The sequence below is a fragment of the Ctenopharyngodon idella genome, chromosome 15 (assembly GCF_019924925.1).
Source record: "Ctenopharyngodon idella isolate HZGC_01 chromosome 15, HZGC01, whole genome shotgun sequence".
Taxonomy (NCBI): domain Eukaryota; kingdom Metazoa; phylum Chordata; class Actinopteri; order Cypriniformes; family Xenocyprididae; genus Ctenopharyngodon; species Ctenopharyngodon idella.
Window position 1 is genome coordinate 17,489,218 of NC_067234.1, and position 20,738 is coordinate 17,509,955.

Consider the following 20,738-nt stretch of genomic DNA (forward strand, 5'->3'; position numbering starts at 1 on the left):
CGGAAAGGAGATGAAGACACTTTCATCCAGACCTGCTCACAAATCACGGTGCCCGTACAGCACCCAGGGCCCGGAGTGACTGTAGCATCAGTTCACACTGCCTGGAGACCAAATTATCCTCCTGATTGATTGAGTTTCAAGGCATAAACCGGAGGACGATTCGCCTGCTCGGCTTTATGACTCTCCGTCTCTGTCTCGCTTCCCCGTTCTCCCGCCCAAACATGAGCGGCAGTGCAGAGATAAGTGACTTAAGTGGACTACAAAGTGTTGGGAGCGTGGAGCCATTTCCATATCGCCTTTGTGCTGCCGATGCCGGTCATGGTTGGAGTTAACCCTATAGTGTTGCGCTGGATCATCTTTCTGGCTCTTGCCGGATTTCTCTCTGCCTTTATGGAAGTCGAGCTGTGGTTTCTGACTCGCCCCTGGTCTCGTGTCTCTTTTCAGCTCATGTTAGACCGTGAATTTGTAATTTGTATGAGGTGTTATGGAAGATAGAGCTGCATGAGTAGAAAATTCTCATTTGCTTGATGAATGAATGTCTAGTGTGTGTTGTGATGCTAAAGACAAAAAACTAAATGACTCATTTTAATGAAAATACAGACAGGCCCTGTAGGCAAATGTAGACTAGCCTATATGACAATATAAAAATAAAAAAAAAAATCATAAAAATGTTGACTCACTGTTTTGTTTTGTTTTTTGTTTTTTTGCCTAAAAATACTTTTAATTTTCATCAAAATGTCACATATTTTTGTGAAATATAAAGTATTTTTATATGATTTTGTTTTGTTACACTTTACCTGAAGCCTGTATATACTGTATATGTAATTAATATTTTTGTTTTTTATTTAATTTATTTATAAGATGATTTAATACATTGTGAGTGCGTTAAAGTGTTACTGACTAGACATTTCACTGTCAAAACACATCAACACGACGTTAATATAATCTGACATCTTTAGCTTACAGTCCCACATTGATTTCATACCAACAAATAAAGGGATTTATTTTCATTATTGTTGTTTTTTTCTGTCTAAAGTGAGTTTTTATTTTCAGGATAATGTTAGGTTCTTGAATAACTGTGTGCGGCAGTGTTATATTTCCACCATTAAAGCATTCTAGTCCCATCACATTTTGCATGATAACCGAAATCTAATTACTTTATCACAGTAACTTGACCGCACAAGCTCAGTAGCATATATCCGAAAGTCTGATGCTCGACCGTGGCCCTCCTGCTGTGTGCTCCAAACAGATAAGCTAAGGAGCAGCGTGGTCACCCATGCAGAAATACCCAGAGTGCATTAGGGCCACTGCAGTCTCCTCCGCAATCTGAAGACGCCCACAGTACACGGTGCATTACAGCAGCCTGCAGAACCTGCACAGACACTGCAGCAACTTTATGAGTCAGTAATGTTGTGAGGTAGCTTGATCCTGCTTTATTTTCTAATTTATCCTCTCCTCTCATTTTTCCCTCTCCTTTTTTTACCCTCTCCTCCCTTCACTACTCCCCATTTTCCTCCCTGTTCCTTCTTTTTCCTCTTCTGCTGTCCTCTTGTTCCTTACCTACTCCTGTTTTCCGCCCTATCTTCTCCTCTCATACCTTCACTATTCCACATTTTTCACCCTGTTCCCTGTTTTTACTTTCCTTTCTTCTCTCCTCTCCTTTCATTCCTTCACTAATGCCCATTTTCCACCCTGTTCCCTTATTTTTGTTCTTTTCCATCCTTTTTTTCTGCCTCGTTTCTCTCTCCTCTCATTCTATTTTTTCTCCTTTCCTCTCCTTTTATCCTATGACTATTCCTCATATATTTTGTTCCCCTCTCCTCTCATTTCTTTACATTTCCATTTTTCCACCCTGTTTTCTCTCCACTCTTCTCTTCTCCTTTCACTATTCCTCATTTTACTCTCTATTCCTTCACAACTTCCTGTTTCCACCCTGTTCCTCGCCTCTAATTTCATCATTCCTCCTCATTTTCTGTCCTGTTTCCTCCTTTGTTGGACATCTGCCTTCTCCTCCACTATCTCCTCTTTCCTCAACCCCATCCTATCCCCACCCCCAACCCTCGCACAGGCTTCCCGGCAACAGCGTACGGTCCCGTAGCGGCGGCGGCGGCAGTGGCGGCAGCGCGCGGCTCAGGTAGGGGGGCCCGTGGAAGAGGCGGCTACGCAGCATACCCTCAGAGCACAGGGCCAGGTAAACGCTCTGGCCGTAGATCTGTGTGACTGCTGCTCTCTCCATGCTGCTCTTAACTCTAGCCGCCTCTGTCCTCTCTCTCACACACATATACACTCACACATACACACAGTCTGTAGTTAGAAGGAAAGGACAGGACTCAAGGCTCCTGCCTCCTTCCCCTCCTTTCCTGTTGTAGATGTGATTTATGGCGCTGGCAGAAGTCGGCCCACTAGCCAATGGTCCGGGACCAGTTATTCCCCGCCGTTTTCTTAATTTAGTTAATGTCAGGATTATGGTCAGTGAAACTGGTAACAGATCAGGGCGCAGGGGCCGGCTTCTGCTCGTGCTGCCATTTGTACTTTACCGTAGCTGCTGTATTTGTTTCGCTAAACCCCTTCCACCCCCCACCACACACACACAAAACACTATTACAAACAGACTTACACGTGGGAGCCTTTTCATTTCTCATGGTTTGTCGAGTTCTCACATTTAATCGTCGGTGCTCTTGGTTGTTAATTCCTTCTTCCGTCATTCGGACAAATTTTGTTCGCCTTTCACTAGAAAACACAGTGTGTGCACATTAAACAGTTCCCAGTCGCTCCCTCGTTCCACTGTGGCTATTGATCTGGAGGCTGGATAGCTTAATCTATCAATCTGACTTTGTCTGTAAGATGCAACGATACTTAAATAAATAAACAGCAGGGAGGAACAACCCTCGGCCTTCTCGCTGACGTCTGGCCTTTAGCACAATGGGAAATGATGGCCTTGGCTAATTGGCCATCAGAAAGTGATTCCATAGCAGGTGCCGAGTTTATTTACACACATTCACACACTGTTAAAACAAAAAAAGGAGAAAAAAAAAAACTTTAGGCAACCAGCTTGACTTTGAGTACATTCAGCTTGTGGAAATTTTTTTGTACCAACTTAACAATTAAAGTTGGTCAACCATAATGTATAAAAGTTATGTAAACTCAAAAATAATGTTCAAGTTCAGTAATCATTTTACATTAAGCTGAGCATTAATATTAAGTTAAGTCCCCATGCTTTGACCAAAAACTACGGAGCCCGGGAAGTCACCTGTACGAGAAAAAAAAACAAGACCAGCAAATCCGTGGCCACAGTTTTGCAAATCGTCAAATCACGGCCACAGATTAATAAACCATACCCACGAATTTCCAATCCGTGCACTCAGATTTGTACACCGTACCTTCGGTTTTTCACTCTGTACCCACAAATTCGCGATCTGTTCCCACCGTTTTGCAAAGATTTGCAAAATTTTAGAAATCTGTAGTCTATCGACACAAGAACAGAAAAGCTCCTGGTTCTGTTAACAAATCTTTGTTTATTGTTTTATTGTATATTAAATTTAATACAGCTGTCTTAACTGCATGCTTAAATTCTAGGCTATAGTGTGGACTGGGTGGAATAGATACCATTTAATAAGAATTATACGTCATTATCTTGTCCATCTACTGTATTTATTTGCGATATTCCAATACTCTCACTTTTTATAGACAGGGTTGGTGTACTTTCATAAAAAAAAAAATAGGCCTACATCTTGCCCCAACACTTTTTCTAATGGCAGACATCAATAGAAGCATTTCCATGATAACCTTCAGTTGACCAAGGAGCATAAGCCTCCATCCATTCTTTATTATTATTATTATTATTGTTATTATTACAGGGTTTTTCCTGCATTGAAAATATTTTCACATCTGCCAAAATGACTCTTTGTCCTGCCAGAGATGTATTTGATCATCTAATGTGACTGCCGTTCTGCAGTACCAGTACACGCCGATAGCGATTGCTTTCAAACGCTCCCGTGAGTGTATGTGTCAGCGCTCTGTGAAGAGCATCAAAGGTTTCACAACGTGTTTTTGCAGCGTTGAGCACGAATGCATATCTGTTGAGTGCGTGAACACAATGGCCAATCAGATGTTTAAATTCGTCAGAATCCGCTCAACACCACTCAAACCGGTGGAGTTTTTGTTCACCACGAGTTCTGCACGCTCACAAAATTCTTTAATTATAACCAACAAACTATAAAACACAATGTCAATAAGAGATGCAGCTTCATTGATTATAACAGGATTTTTTTTACAGGAGCACAGCTTCAGTGATTATAATGGCAGTGATCATTGCTCAATTTCTGTATATAAAATGTATTTTTCATGCTTCCAACTACACATTGCAAAGTTTATGGATTGATAACCGTATTTAAATGTGTGATTGAATCCAATAGACAATGATAAGCAAAGCAATGGACGAAACAAAACAATCTGATACTGTCAAATGATCTGTGCATTAATCCTGGAGTGTAAATGCAAAATAATAGACCTGCCACTTACTTTCTTGTTCACTTTTGAAATCAGTCACTCAGTGACTTTTTCCATTTAAGTTTAGAGATTTTTCAGTTCTAAGCACTGTTTTATGACCTGCCCTGACAGTGATTATTATTTTGGTGAGTACAGTTTTAAAACTGTGGGAACGGATCATGAAAGCATGGATTATGAATTTGTAAGTATGGATTGAAAAAACGAACGTGCAGTTTACAAATCTGAGCGCATGGATTGGAAATTCATGGTTACCTTTTAATAATCCGTGGGCACGACTTGATAAACTGATGGGAAGAATTGCAAAACTGTGACCATGGATTTTTGGGTCTTGTGTTTTTTCTCTCCTACATGTGACACGAAAAACGAGTGCAGAAGCCTGTTGCACCCTCACCATCAAATTTGACATTGTAAGCTTATACTAAATGGCTTGAAAGTTGACTTTTAATTTTTGTTTAATTAATGTCCACTTTTTCTACATTTGATACTTACCTCAACCAGTTTGTCTGACAAAATGAAAGTTGTATTTTTTTACAGTGCACTGAAATGGCGTGCACACACCTTTTTGCTCATGCGCATGCGTTTACTGCATATTTTAACTCGTACATATACTCGAGTTTGCTCCATTGACACCTGCACTCTGGCAGACAGCTATCCACCCCGGTGTAATTGGCAGACAGGCGTAAAAGTGGTTCAGCGCACGGTTTGAAGGAGCGCAGTCGACAGAGCGTGAGCCAATCAGTCATGCCTCTCCACCCAATCAGACGTGTTTGATTCTGATTAGCACTCGGCTAAAGAAACCAACTTAGCCTGAAAAAAAAACCATAGCTCTCTGCATCTCGTTGCTGTTTAATGTGTGTGAATTACGCCAGGCTTGTTTGGAGCGAGCTCTGAGTTTAAAACGAGAGCTACATGAGAAATGACTCTCAGGTGATAGCATCTCCAGACTTGTGGTTATAGTTCAAAGAAGTCACACTCAAGGCTGGCATTGTGAAATTCAGATCCAGTGAGATTAATTTTCATTTGAACATTGAAAACTGTGTGTTTTGGAGAGGAATGTGATTAGGTAAGGTCTTGGCCCACTGGACCAAGTTTATTAGGCCAGTGTAGTTATTTTATCACCCCCCATGGCTAGCGTCTTAAGCTGATGGCGCAGTTGCACTCTTTTGTGACTGATGGAGTCGCTCCATGGCTGCGCTGTGACAGAAGTGAGAAAGCCATTGAGACAGAGCACTGACATTTAAGGATGACCTTTTCCGAGAACCTCATCATCTATTACCCAACTGATCTCCATTGCGCAGCACAATTTATACACCCCTGCTGTGCATACATTTGCTGCTAGGCGGAGGATGTGATGTGTTTGCGTGCCGACTGTCAGTCAGTTAACTCCTGCGCAAACCTGCGGGCAAGGGTACGGTGAAAGTCAGAGGCTCCACTCTGACAGACGAGCTGTCGCACTTTATTCTGCGCGGTACTCTGGCAAAACGGTGACGTTGCAGACGGCCCTTGCGGATCATCTTCATAGCTGCATAATCTCCGTCAATCATCCGAGGGCTGTTGCTCATCCTCCACTTGCTTGATGCAATATTATATTTAAAACTAAGGTTCTCAAGCAATGCAGGCCCGATTCCAGAATCAAATCTCTGAGGGTGCTTCTGAAATTAGTGAGGATGATCTAGCGTAGATGTAATGTGTCTTTCATAACAAGAATAGCAATGTACAATGAGACATTTAAGACTATTTACAAGGAATAGAATTTCAAAAATATTGACAAGAAAATTTGAATATTTTTCTATTAATCTGATAGTCATGCATTTACTTTGCTTAATGCGTATCTATTTTGACATGCCATATTTTTGTCCCATGCTATGGTTATCACTGTCAATCACTGCAATTTTGTGAGTGAATCCCGCATTTATATGTGAATGTCACTTCCGAAGTAATGTGATGTAATTCCGAAGTAATGTCGCAGCGAGTAATTGGCCGTCTGTCCTCTTAGCAGCATGGAGAAAACTTTTATTCAAATTTTGAATGAATTATATAGCCTAGAATGTGTGCAAAGATCATCGCGATCTTATAATCAATGACTTTGTCTACACTGCATAATGAATCTCTTGTCTGCCCTTTGTTAGTGAGAGGATTCGCAAACATGCAGAACTCAGCACTGAACAAATACTCTAAACTAAAACTAAAAACACCCCTGATTGGCCACTGCGTTCAAGAGATCAACAAACATGACCGTGATTGGCTACATTGCTCACCACTGCAAAACGCAATGTAAAAAGAAACATTTGATGTTCTCCAGAGCGCAAACACAATACGCACTGGAGAGTTTGCCAAATCTGTTTCGTTAACCTTTTTGTAAAGTATTAGCGACATTTCTTATTATCAACAGTTCTGCTGCAAAATATTTTGTGGAAACATTTTTTTTCTGGATCATTTGATGTTTAAAATGTTCAAAATAACAGCATTTGTTTGAAATAGAAATCTTTTGTAACAGTATAAATGTCTTTATTTGATCAATTTAATACAGGATGCTGAATAAAAATATTAATTTCTTACAAAAAATATCTTGCAGAACCCAAACTTTTGTACGAAGAAGATTGAGAACGCCTGATTTAAAGCCTGATACTCTACAGATCTGAGTCATCAGGAGCAGCTTCTATTTTATGATAATTTATTGGCAGTAAGGTAATAAAGTGAATGAAACACATACTTTAGCTGGCTAAACGGTATGTGTGATTTGAATGGTATTCGTTATTTATGGACAGGGCTCATATGGCCCATGAAACACATAGAGCATTACGCTTCAGTTAATACGGTCTGATCAGCAGGTATTATTGTTCATTACGAGCTTCTTTTCAGATTGGTTTAGAGTTTTAAACTGATTATGATAGTTAAATGTACATACATTTACTTAAAGACAAGATATTACAGCATGTTTGTTAAATCCAGTACATACTGCTGAAATAGCATGTATCCGCACCCCAGATTTCATCTAGCTCTTGAAAGTGGCGTGCTAACGTTTGTATTTCACTGATCATAAAAACACCCATAAACCAACCCTGTTGATGTGCTGGTGTGTAGTAGGATGCCAGGCCGATGGTCATGTTTCTGTTGTTTCTCTCTTGTTTGGTTTGGTCCTGCTTGAAAGCCAGTGTGTGTAAGTCAGAGACAGCACCAGTTGACTTCCTCTCTCCACACTCTCCTCTGGTCACACTCCAGCGGAAGGTTTGTCCCTGCTCCTGTGCCCTCTTATTTATGTCTTCTCTATCTTGGGTTTCAGTATTATTTTCATACCATCCTCCTTATATAGTGCAACCTGCAGTGCTCACCCTCATGTTATTTCAAATCTTTCATTTTTCAGATAAATACAAAAGGAGAAATTCACTCTTTTCCATTACAATGTATAGGGGGCTAAAGCTTTCCAAAGTGATGCATATGTAAAAAAAAAAATGGACTGAAATTTAAGTTTCTTCTCTCTAAAAATCTTGACATCCGTCATTGGTGCATTCATTAGAGGTACTGAGATCAGTAGAAATATCGTTTTTTTGCAATGTTATGTTTTATGTACTATTATAGTTTTTATTAATATTTTTTATAGTTTTCATTTTCATTTTACTTTAATATTTGTGACCCTGGACCACAAAACCAGTAGCAATAGCCAACAATGCATTGTATGGATTTTTCTTTTATGCCAAAAATCATTAGGATATTAAGTAAAGATCATGTTCCATGAAGATATTTTGTAAATTTCCTACTGTAAATATATCAAACTCATTTTTGTAAGTAATATGCGTTGCTAAGGAATCCCGTTTGATTGTCTCTCTTTAAGAGCCAATAAAAAATGAAACCCAAGTAGGTAGCACAATAATTCTTTTTGCATACAAAATCAGATACTTTACACGTTCAGATCATGCCTTCAACATGCTCCTGTTGTGTTATTTTCACCCTCTAATGAATCTGCACAAATTGAGTTTACAACAAAAACAGTGCACAGGCGCTAGCTGAAAACAAATATGTAGATTTCACGTGGCGTTTTGGCTCATAACTTCATGAAAATTGCACAGATCATAGATCATCACATCCCCATTTAAAGCAGATTCTTACAATTAAAATGAGCCCAAAATCACAAGGTATTACTCACGGAATGATGTAACATATTTGGCTAAAAACATGTCTTTCCGGGATGCAGTGTGTTATCCAATGTTCCCGGAACCGTCCATGCTTGTTTTCCAATGTGGAATAACACAAAATAGGTATCAAACTCAGCTTTTTAATGCTTCTAACCATTTTGATCAACTCTTAAGAAGTGCCAAGTAGTCCCTATAAACCAGATTGTACCGCCCTCCAGCACCACCTAAAAATTAATAATCATATTTTTCAAAACTACTGCCTTAATAAACACAAAATAGGTGTCATTTGAAAGCTTAGAGTCTGAACTTTGCAATGCATGTTCCAATTTGATTAACTCCTAAGTAGTGCTGAGTTATTTGCTGATAAATAGAAAAAAATGTTTTCATAATTTAACTAAAAACAAACATGTAGATTTCAAGTGGCATTTTTACTCATAACGTCATGAAACATGCACAGATCACACAAAATGCACAGCATTATTTAAAGCAGATTCTCATTAAAATGAGTCCAAAATCAACATAATCCCTTGCGTTGATCTCAAGATATACCTCATGGAAAATGCCCAAAATGCCCATTAGGGGGCGTCAGGGGCTAAACACAAAGGCTACCTCAGTTCCAAATGCTGTAACTTTTGATTACTTTATGCTATCACCACAAAATTTGATCCAAATGCAGCTCACATGTAGGAGAGTCTTATCAAAAAATAACTTTTCTCTTATCTTATTTCCTTCCTGAATTATTACATGTCAAATAAGAAAAATATGTACAATTATAATAAAATGTAATGTAATTTATATTTTCTAAAAAGGTAAAAAGAGTTCTATCAAACGATACCTACCTTTTGACTCTCCTTGCTACAGTTTTGGAGTTATGAGTCTCGTGTATGTCACAAAAAAACAACTCTAAAAATGCCTTCAGGTCTTAAAGGGTTTTAATGGTGATTTTCTCAATATTTTGATTTTTTCCAGATTCCAGATTTTCAAATAGTTGTATCAAATATTGTCCTATCCTAACAAACCATGCATCAATGGAAAGCTTAATTATTCAGCTTTCAGATGATGTATAAATCTCAATTTCAAAAAAATTGACCCTTATGACTGGTTTTGGTCCAGGGTCACATTTAGTAATTTTATGTGATTTTTATCATCTTTATTATTTTTATACATCTTACTATTTAGGTTTAATTTATTTTTATATCAGTTTTAGTTTTTATTTATTTCCATTTAGTCATTTTTTTATGCTTCATCTAAAAATTCACAACATTTCTAATTCTCTTTTAGTTTTTTCATCTAATATTTATATTTTATTTAAATTCAGCTTTATTTTTTAGTTTAAAATAAATTAAACAAATTTAAACAAAACAAAACAAAAAAATGTTTTATTTAATGATCGTAACCCTGGTTGCGATCGATTTCACAAGATGATTCATTCACAGTCCAGTTGGGCCAGATTTATGATATTTTTATGGTGCTTTTCCATCCTTTTTTAAAGCTTAAACGCTCCAGTCCCCATTAACAGTCTGGGAACAACATGAGGGTGAGTAAATGATGAAGAATTGTCATTTTGGATGAACTAATCCTTTAACACTCATCAATATTTCATTCTTTATTCCGCCCACCTCAAGTATTATTTTTTATTCTCACCTTTTTTTTTTTTTTTTTGTCCTCAATTTTTGCCATTTCTCTCCGCTTCATTTTCTTGGACCTATATGTGTCTGTTAGTTGACTGCATGCCTCTCTAGTGGTTCTGATAGAAACCGTAGATCTAGATTTGAGTAGGCTGTCATGTCTGTTAGCTTGTTTTTGGAAAGAATGCATTATGTCTACCGTCTCTTCTCTTTGGATCTTTTGCTTTTTACATTTAGTGTTTTGGATCAAAAGTACTTTTTCTCATTTATACTTCTTCAGCTTGAAGGTACTTGTCAGAGGAGGTGTGTAAAACAATATCTGACTTATTGAGATCTCCTGCAGCATGTGTCAGAGTGAACCGGGTGTTTATGGAATGACATTCTGGCAGTGCCGCCCCACTTACTCTTATAGCTCTTTGGCAAACTGAGAGAGATGACTCACAGGAGATGCAGAAGTTATCTGACACTGCACATCTCGCAAAAGCACATCCTAGAACTGGAGACCTGACAACCTCAGCACCTCGGCTCACCTGGGCCGGGGACAAAGGGCCACCGGTGTCCCTGGGGCGAGACATGTCCCTCCAACTTCTTTCAGGTTTCTCCATCCCTTCCCTCCCTCCATCTGTTCTTCTTTCTTCAGCGGGTTTAAAGTACGCCGCGTGTGCACTCGCGTGTGAGTTAGAGAAGCGGGAGCCACAGAAAACCGGTGTCACTCTCCATTAGCTGTCGTATCCTGACAGACAGGCCCCGGACTGCAGCTGTGTCTACCTCGTTCGCTGTGGTGTCCGCAGGTGCAATCTAGGCCAGGCCGTCTCTACGGTGCCAGCCGCCCATGCTGCAAATATGAAACGCACTTCATACTTGTCTGTCACGCTCCTGATGAAGATAGATGTATGTTTTCACCATCTTGCGGCTAGCTGTCCGCTTCCCCACTCCACCTATGCACAGGGGTGTGAGCGCTAGTCACAAAACTAGGGTTTTTCGTTATTTTCAAGCCTAAAACATTATCTGCAGACAAATTATGCGATGCCTTCTCTAGCTAAAAGGGACATGTTGTAACTATAATTACAAGAAAAGAAAAGACCATCTCTGAATGGAGAGTGATTCTCTGTGGAGGCGGCGAAGGGCACTTGTAATTCTTTAAAAATGACATAGGTGGAAATGAGGTAGCTAATTGTGGATGTTCGGAAATTTCGAAGCTAATTTGGAGGCGCATTTGACAAGTTTATTGACACCTAGCAGAGGATATGTTAGAGAGGAAGAGTGCTACCGGCTTTATTCAAGTGGAGAGAGATTGAGAGACAGAGAGATAAAACATAATGTCTCTGAGTATGGAATTGCAGGGTCAGTGCTTTTTATAGAACGACAGTCTGTGTTTTTGTTGGAGTGTACGGATTCCCTCTCTGCGACTGACATTTCTGCCTGGAGTAGATGATTGTGTGAAATGCTATTTCCAAGGCAGGCCGCAGTCCTTGAGCTTTTTTTAAAGAAGTGTTTGAAAGTCACATTGCGAAATGTCAGCTTTTCCATCGTCCCCCCATGAAAAGACTCTGTAAATGGCAGTATTTCGCTAACATCAGCAGGCTAATTGTGGTAATAGACTGCTGACAGGTCAGGTGTGAGCCGTACTGACTGCGCTGAGCCTGATCCACACGGAGAAAGGGTTTTTTTTTTTTTTTTTTTTTCTTCCTTCCTTCCTTCAGTAGCGGACAGACAATGTTAAATTGCAATGCAAACACATTTTAGTTTTACTAAGACTTTTCTGCTGGACGAACAGAATTTCATCTAAGCGGCCCCGTGAAACACAGAGCTCATCTCAAAATCTCCTTGAATCGTTTGTTTTTAATAAAAGTCCTCAATAAAGGTGGTCTGATGTGGAAGTTAGGAGTCATTTAGTTAAATAAGATGATTTGACTTACTCTCAAGATGAAGCAAGGGGTTAGCAGACAAAAACAAAAAGGTAGAAGCAGAACTGTGGCTTTTTTTCGTTTTCAGTTTTGCTTTTTGTTTAGTGTTTTTGTTTGTTTTTGCAGTTTGTATCTTTTTGTGGGGAGGGGTTGCTTTTGTATTTTGTTTTTAGATTTTATTTTGTTTTTGTTTTGCATTTTGTTGCTTTTTTTGTTGTGTTTTGCAATTTATATTTTTGCTTTGCTTTTTCTTTTATTTTCTTTTTGTTTTGCTTTTCAATATTTTTGTTTTGCAATTTGTTTATATTTTTGCTTTTGCATATTGTTTTGTTTTTTGTTGTTTTGTTCAAATTGTGTTGGTGCATTTCTCATGATACTGCAACATGTTGATTTGATTATATGATGATGTCGGTTGTTGACAGATGAAATCTGTCACTGTTTTTCTGTGAATAGCATTTCATACATAGTGGATCTAAGTGCATGGTCTGAAGCGCACGGCGCAAGTGCACTTAGGGCATGTCCGAATCCTCTTTTGCTAGCGGAAAAAATGGTTGGCACGCCCGGCGCATGGTCCAAAAGGGTTGTAGCTAGTCTCTTAATGAGTCATGGGTGTGTTTTGGGGCATAACATGCAATAAACTAATCAGAGTCTCATTTCCCATTCCCTCTAAAAGCTAGTTGCGCTCACACCATGGCGGATTCGCTATTTACATGGCGGAAGTTGCAAGCGGAAAGACTGAACGCTTCTAGTGAGGAGACGGATCTGCTTGTGTGCGAGGTTAATGCATTGTAATCCTTTTATTTTTATGTGTGCTGCGCGTCCCTGTGTGTGTAACATGCAGCATGTACACACGTTGTACTCCCGCGTATTACTAACGTGCCCTTTAAATAGCAAAAAATACTGGGCCATTGACTTTAGAGCAGGTTTCAGTTGGTCAATGGCGCAGTCGTTTTCAGCTGCCTCAAAATAGCAACACGCCAGCAATGCACCTGAACACACCTCGTTTTCAGACCAGCACACCCATGGGTGAACAGATGTGCATTTGCTATTTAAACAACGTGGGCGCTGGACATGAAAATGATAACTGCATCAGGCTGAAACTAGCAAAAAACACTTGCGTTGTGCCTGGTGTCGCATTGTGCAGGGGGTATAATAGGGCCCAGTGTATCTTATGCCTATCTAGAGCTTTAGCACTTCACTTTCCCTACAGCCTTACAGATCAATACAAGCAGGTCTATGCATGATTTGCCCCCCCAAAAAAAAAAACATTTTAGCCAAGTAGATGTTCGTGTGCGAGGAAAATGACTGCCTGCGGCACAGTAGTACCATCCTGAGGGCTAACATTCACAGTTACTGTCCATTTTGACAAATAAGGAGTAATTCAGGACAGAAAGTGAACTGAGTAGTATGTGTTTAACCAGAAATGAGCCACCTTACCTTTTATTGCTGTCAAGCTTTTATTTCTTACCTATGACTTCCTCATTGTTAGTGTTAAGCAGACTATAATTAATAAAAGAACTGTACTGTTAAATTTTCTTTTTTAACTCAAGCATCATACTGACCAGTCATTATCTTGCTCATGTCTTAATCTTGCTCTGGCTGTCACTCGATGCACTCTTTATTTTAATGCAACTAGAAAAAAGACTGTGTTGATGCCTGTAGCAGTGACAAATTGCCACTCTCTGTTCATTAAACAGCTGATAAAAGGGCCTCTTATTTACCTATTCATGTATTTATGTATCTGTTTCTTGATGCTGCTCTGACAGATATTATGTATAACAACACAAAGCTACAGCGGTAGGGGGGAGTAAAAAGCAACCAGTGCTTTCATCTCAGCAACAGCTCCTGAAGCACCCAGATGGGCTTCGTAATGGTGCGGTTGACAACCTTCCAGAGTGCATCCATTCTGAGCTCGCTCCCATGTCGGCCCCCCGTCCCTCCCCTTGCTGGGGGGTCTGGGCTCAGTACAGATGTTGCCCAGACAAAGGCACATCTGGATGACCTACTCCCAGCTGTTCAGACACGACCTCAGAGTGTGTTTGTGGGCCTCCGTGCGGCTCATAGAGGCAAAATGATGAATAGACGAGGTGCTGTCGTACACCCACCGTGAACGAGCGCTTCACATTTCTATACCACTATTCATCAAGTCGGGGGAAGTGAGTTTACGCATCTATCACCTGTCAACGATGCACACACTCCCCCCAAACCTGCCATTATAGAGTAATTAGATTTCTCTTTGAGCGAAGGGGAGAGGCCCGTGGAACACAACACAGTTCGGTATTTGTTTTTGTGGAAGGAGAACAGAAGATATTAAGCTTTTTGTGCAGTTTGACTGTGGGGTTGCCGCTAAAGGAAGTGTTCACAGTGCCTATTAATGGAAGAACACACATAGACGTGCACAAAACTCACACCCTGCGTCCTTGTTCATCCCAGAGTTATTCACAGAGGCATAAAACATTCCGAGTGCTATTCTCTGTCTGATTGGCAGCATACAATACCATGGAACATCACGGAGGAGCCATTATTGTGGCAACTTTTGATGTTTAAAATAGGCAGTGTTTAATTCAGCTCCACTTCCCACCCCCCTCACTTCCACTTGGTCAAAGTGAATCATTTGCATGCGCTTAGAGAGAGAATTAGCCGGCGAAGGTAATCAAGCAGCCCTATTCCGCCAGATGGCTTTCTCTATAGACAGTAAATGGGCAGTTTTTAACTGTGTTTTATTCCGTGTTTCTGCTTCAGATAGCACTGTCATTGGACGTGATCTACCTGGATAATAAACATAATTTCTGCAGGCCGTTATTAGATAAGACCTTTCCTGCCACAGCATTAAAACGAACAGCTTTTCAGGTTTAATTTTCTATGTCAATGCAAACAAAGAAACCAGGTGTGTTTGTTGTATGTGCGGTAATGTCGTATTTTGCGTCCCGCCGTTCCCACTCCATGAAAATTAGGCGTAATATTTATGCAGATTGCAGCAGGACTCAGCCATTGTTGCGCATACCGGGGCCGGGGAATGTTAGACAAAAAGGACGTCTCTGCACCCACAAACCGCCCACCCTTGGCGGGGACGAGGCGGGCCATGCCGCACGCGCCTGTAAAAGGTCTTCATTTGTTTGTTGTTAAAGATCTAATTAGGAAGATGAGGGGAAACAGGACGGGATGGCAGCTTGTCTAATTAAGAGGCGCGTCCAGGGTTCCCTTTGAACCTCAAGGACGCCCATCTATTAGTGAGGCCCATCAAAAATGGATTCAGCCTAAGTGCATTTTTGGTTGCTTTCCTTAAATGATTAAAGATGTGCGCGCTGGAGTGGGCTTTCCCCTCCTCTCTGGGAAGCCGAAACACTTGAAGATTCTGAGCATACCTCAGGCATTTTCTTCGTTTTTGCGCAGTTAGCGGGAGAGAGCTTGAACGTCGGGATGCATCTGTGATTTATTCGCATTTGGGAGTGTAGGTACTGGCAGGACGGGGATTTTCGTGCTCGTTTCTGTTTACTGATCGTAAGCATTTTTTCAGTACTTGTGCCTGTGAATTATTTCACCGGTCTGTTTTGGCAGTCCCTGAAACAGAATGCAAAAACAGGAATTTTTAACACATATTTCATTTTGCTGTTTCTTGGAAAGACGCCTGAGAAAGGTACATTACATAGCCAAAAATGTGTCAACCGCAAACACCACACCTGTATGTGCTTGTTGAAAATTTAATTGCAAAACCATTGGCATTAATGGGGTGTTAGTCCTTCCTGACAGCTTCCGCTCCTCGGGTTGCAGGGATTTGTTTCTTCTCAGATGTCTTCAACAGGGGTTCAGGTTTGGGGTTTGTGCAAGCCAGTCAAGGTCCTCCACGCCAGAATCCTTAAAACCAAATCTTTATTAACTTTGCTTTGGGGCTTTGGTACACCTCATTCTACTTTATATGCTTGTGCAATGAGATTGCATGACTCTATATTTGTCTTTATGCATCTGTTAGTAATAAGAGTAGCTGGAACTTAGCTGTAGTTGTACATCAGTGTGAATTTAATTTATAATCATTATAATCAATGGTTTAGTGAGTCGTTACAGAAGGAGCATATTTACAGTGTGAATTGAACATTCTTCGCTGATTTTGACGAAATTTAAAAACCTTTTGTTCGAGATTAACACTGGTGTCCACATGCTTTAGGCCATGTAGTGTATAAGCAATACCAACAAATCACTGGGTTTTTAATAAATGTGTTTGGCGACCAAAAACGCAGCCATTGCTGTTTTTACATTAGAGCAGACTCATGGTTTGGGCTGAGGTGAGCAGACTAGAGGTGGATAATTAATGAGTGATTGGAGAAGTTCAGAGCAACGGCCTGTGAGAGAATCAACTTTCCTTTCTCATTTCTTTTATTTATATTTCTTTATCACTCCCTCAACCCTTCTTAAATGTAGGCTGGCATAGACCTCGTTTGTTCTGCTGTGTATATCTGAGATCCTCTGAAACTAATTAAGGCAGAGGAAAAGGAAGAAGAATCGAATATAGTACCTCACCAAGGCTGCTCTAATGAGGCGTTCTCTGGACTGATTGGTTGTCTGATATAAAACCCTAGCAGAGGGGCTATATTGACTATTTGTAAACAGTTAGCACAGGTACACTGAAGTTCTGTGAGTTCCCTGTTTTTAACACCTTCCCTCAAGTCTGTATCAACAGCAGGCAGTGCAGGATGGGGTCAGCTTAATTACACACCATCAGCTATGGAAAGTTCTTCTCAGCTTCAAGGTCACATCTTCTTATATTTGTCTGCTTTTTACACAGAGATAGTGACAGACTCCAGTTTGGTTATGTAATAGTTGTTTGTAAAAGTTGGCATATCTATCAACATTTGAGTGTGTGTCTATATATATATATATATAGGGCTGGGTATTGACACAATTTTCACGATTCGATTCAATTTCTATTCGCATGCTTGCAATTCGATTCGATTTCGATTATTTTGGATAAAGTATATCAGATACAATAAATGGCAAATTTTCTACAGGAAAAAAAATCTCTCAACTAATGCTGTAAACTACACATGGGAGTCAGTTGTTACTACTTTACTATAATATTGAAGGTTAAAACTTATTTATATACAAACACTTAAATTACACTCAATGTTTTTTATAATAAATTAAGTTTAGAATTACATAATCATATTTCTACTCCAATTTGTTTTTTTTTTTAAATATAAACATTTAAATCGTGACTGTCATAACTGATTAATTCAAACATGCATTAAATATTGAAGAACATTAAAAATGTATGAATATGTAACGGTGCATATATTTATCAGAATGCTGAGTTCATTTTTCTAGCTGACTAATGAGTTTATGGTCACTGAGCTTAATGTGATGTTTCGTGACATTGTTTACAAGCTGTTTTATTGACGTCTTTTCGAGGTTGAAACACTGATTGAGCTATTACATGAGACATGATAGGGATTTCGGTAAGTTGTACTGTATATTTTAACATACCTTCAGATGTTCATTCATGTTTATTTCGCGCTGTAACTGGTATTAAAGCGGAGGAGAGGATGTTCACATGCGCTCCGTGTTGTGGCTTCTCTTTAACTGAGGCGCTAAATCGATCTGTCACGCCACATTAAACAGCGCCAAAACGGTATGTATTTTTTGAGTCTCATAATAAGATGGACGTCATTTGAAATCTGAGACTTTGCTTCATATCAAAAGTAACAAAGCACAAAGATTATTGTTTTTTTTTTTGGTAAGAGGCGTGCTGCATGTTCTGTTCATTCATCAACTGAAAACAGACTAGACTAATTGATTTATGGGATTTAAGAATTGATATCGGTTCGTAAAAATGAGAATCGATTAAAATCGAGAAATCAATATTTTTTTTTTACCCAGCCCTAATATATGAATATATATATATATATATAATATACAGTCAAACCAAAATTTATGAACATTTCCTTGAACATTTCATTCATTAATACAGTTTATTCACTATAGTTTAAAAAAAATGGTAATAAAACATGACGAGATCTCAGAGTTGAACTGTGTCAGAAAATAGTAATCTTAATTATGTCAGAAAACACTTAAGCAAAACATGTTCAGGTCAAAGTGTCTGAATAATTTTTGGTTCCAAATGTTTATCAATTTTACTGGTAGTCCACTGTATGAAGAATTTTTGGGTATAATATGTCACAGTTTACTTTATTTTGCTATCCTCACTTACATAAATGAACTATAGTGTCCTGAACACACTAGTAAAAATATATCAAAAATACCAAAAATGTCTGAATAATTTTTGGTTTGACTGTAAATATATATATATACACACACACACACAGAGACACACAAAATATTATGACACTAAAATCATATTTTTAAATGTCTGAATCTCACGCAAAAAAATGATGTTTTTGTTGTATTCACTAGAAAGTTTATTTATTTTTTTCTTTATTTTGAATGTTATAATTAAAACCTCACAAATATCTTTTGGGAAACATTTTAGTTATTTTTTGCTTAAAATAAACGCAGTTCGATTTGATATATTGATACTGTGATACGACTGTCCAAAAACTTTCTAAGGATGTAATATGTAAAAGCATCTATTCACTCATGATAGTTTGTTCAATAAATTGAGACACAAATGCACTCAAGCACAATAAACTAAAATAATTAATACATACTTAGATTTGAACAACAATACTTTCACATATTAAAGAAAAATGATCCTCATTTACAAATATGATGTTTTTACGCAACACATGCTTTGTGGTTTGGATAACAGTGTGTTAACCAAATAACAAGAGTACCAGACAGTGATATTTTAGTTATTTCCCTATTTGTTTTATTTGTGGATACTGAATGCAAATTAGCATTTCAAATAGAGTGTTCCTTTCTCAGAAGATCTATTAAGGTCAGTCAGTTTTTATATAAACACCAAACAAAAGTTTTTAAAACCATAACTTCCGTTTGCTTATTTGATTTGTAGTGTGTCAGTACCTCCGTCTGCAGCAAACCCGAATGTTTACAGTATTGTATTGTACAGTGGCGTCCAGTAAGTCTTCACACACTCACCGTCACATTCACACACACAGTCACACAGGGGAAACAGCGAGATGTGGCTTTACAAACTTACCTTCTATCTTCCTGCATTGTACAACCATGCAAGTCAGATAGTAAACATTGCCTCATAACATTACTATGCAAAGTCCTATTTCCCCCAATGATGGAGTCCCACCCCTCATCCTCCTCCCTTCCTCCTCCTCCCCTGTACTGTATCTCCCAGGCTTCCCCGATTACGGTTTCTATTCCTCGCCAAGCGACCAACGGGGGCCCCCCTTCTCCTTTGCGGACTATGGCTCCCTGGGCCCCCAGGCGGCTCAGCTGCTGCAAAGCGAGCATGCCACATCAGCCTGCAACTCCCCTCTCCAGCACCTGGCCAGCCCGGATCAGTATAAGAGCCCAGGTGTGTACCCGCCTCTCCTTCATTCAATGATTGATTTGATTCATGCGGTTTATTCATCACCCTGCCATTCATTAAAACCAGAGAGAAAGAGAGAGGGGGGACAGATGAGAAGGGAAAGCGAGGGATTTGTGCATCCTTGCAGTTTGCTTCATGTGCGCCGCATGTTGAATTGTCGTAGCATTGTCATTTCGCCTGTGGATTTGAGGGAGTGTATATACGTGAGCACGTATACGCTGCCACTAATGCGTATGTACTGTGGAGATATATCCGGAAAGCGAGATGTGGCTGCGGTCACAGTCTGTGCAATTAACCAGGAGATGTGTTCATGCCTGCCGGTTCATATCTCGTGCAGTACATACTCAGGCACGTATATATGTATTACACACCCAGTGGCTCCATACCGCTCAACTGTCAGCCTGCTGGCATGTGATAAATGATATCCAAACATCCGACTTCATGTACATGAGTATAAAATGACAAGCCATTTGTTGGAAGTTGATTTTATCGCTTAGTTGTCGCACTTGGGCACAGTATCACATATTGAGATAAATTGTTAATGCATCCCTTTATTTGCATACTTTTTGTTCTGTATTCATTCTGTTTGTTCACATATACAGTACAGTGGCTCCAAAATGTATTTAGACACTTAAAGGGATAGTTCATTCTGTCATCATTTATTCACCATCATGTCATTCCAAACCAGTGTGACTTTCTTTCTTCTGTAGAACACAAAAGAAGATTTATTGAAAAATGTCTTTTTTTGGTGTCATTTTAGATCCCTTTTTATTGTATGGATCTTCTTTTTGTGTTCTGCCAAAGAAAATGTCATACAGGTTTGGAACTGCGTGAAGGTGAGTAAATAAAGACTATCCCTTTAAAGGGATAGTTCACCCAAAAATGAAAATTATCCCATGATTTATTCACCCTCAAGCCATCCTAGGTGTATATGACTGTAATGAACGCAATCAGAGATACAGTGCTCGGCGTAAATGAGTACACCCCCTTTGAAAAGTAACATTTTAAACAATATCTCAATGAACACAAAAACAATTTCCAAAATGTTGACAAGACTAAGTTTTATATAACATCTGTTTAATTTATAACATGAAAGTAAGGTTAA

General features: G+C 39.3%; 1 protein-coding gene across 19 annotated transcripts in view; it reads left to right on the forward strand.

Moving 5' to 3' along the window:
* The window catches only part of msi2b (musashi RNA-binding protein 2b), a 337,078-nt gene that overhangs the window by 267,957 nt on the left and 48,383 nt on the right, over window positions 1–20,738 (forward strand). For 5 of the 19 annotated variants that reach the window (XM_051861127.1, XM_051861130.1, XM_051861128.1 and 2 more), the window contains exons 11-12: window positions 2,069–2,191; window positions 19,439–19,618. The exons of 4 other annotated variants lie outside the window; for them this stretch is intronic. In XM_051861127.1, the coding sequence (XP_051717087.1) occupies window positions 2,069–2,191; window positions 19,439–19,618 (303 nt within the window). The remainder of the gene's footprint in view (window positions 1–2,068; window positions 2,192–19,438; window positions 19,619–20,738) is intronic. 10 more of the 19 variants (XM_051861140.1, XM_051861139.1, XM_051861145.1 and 7 more) reach the window with 4 other exon arrangements.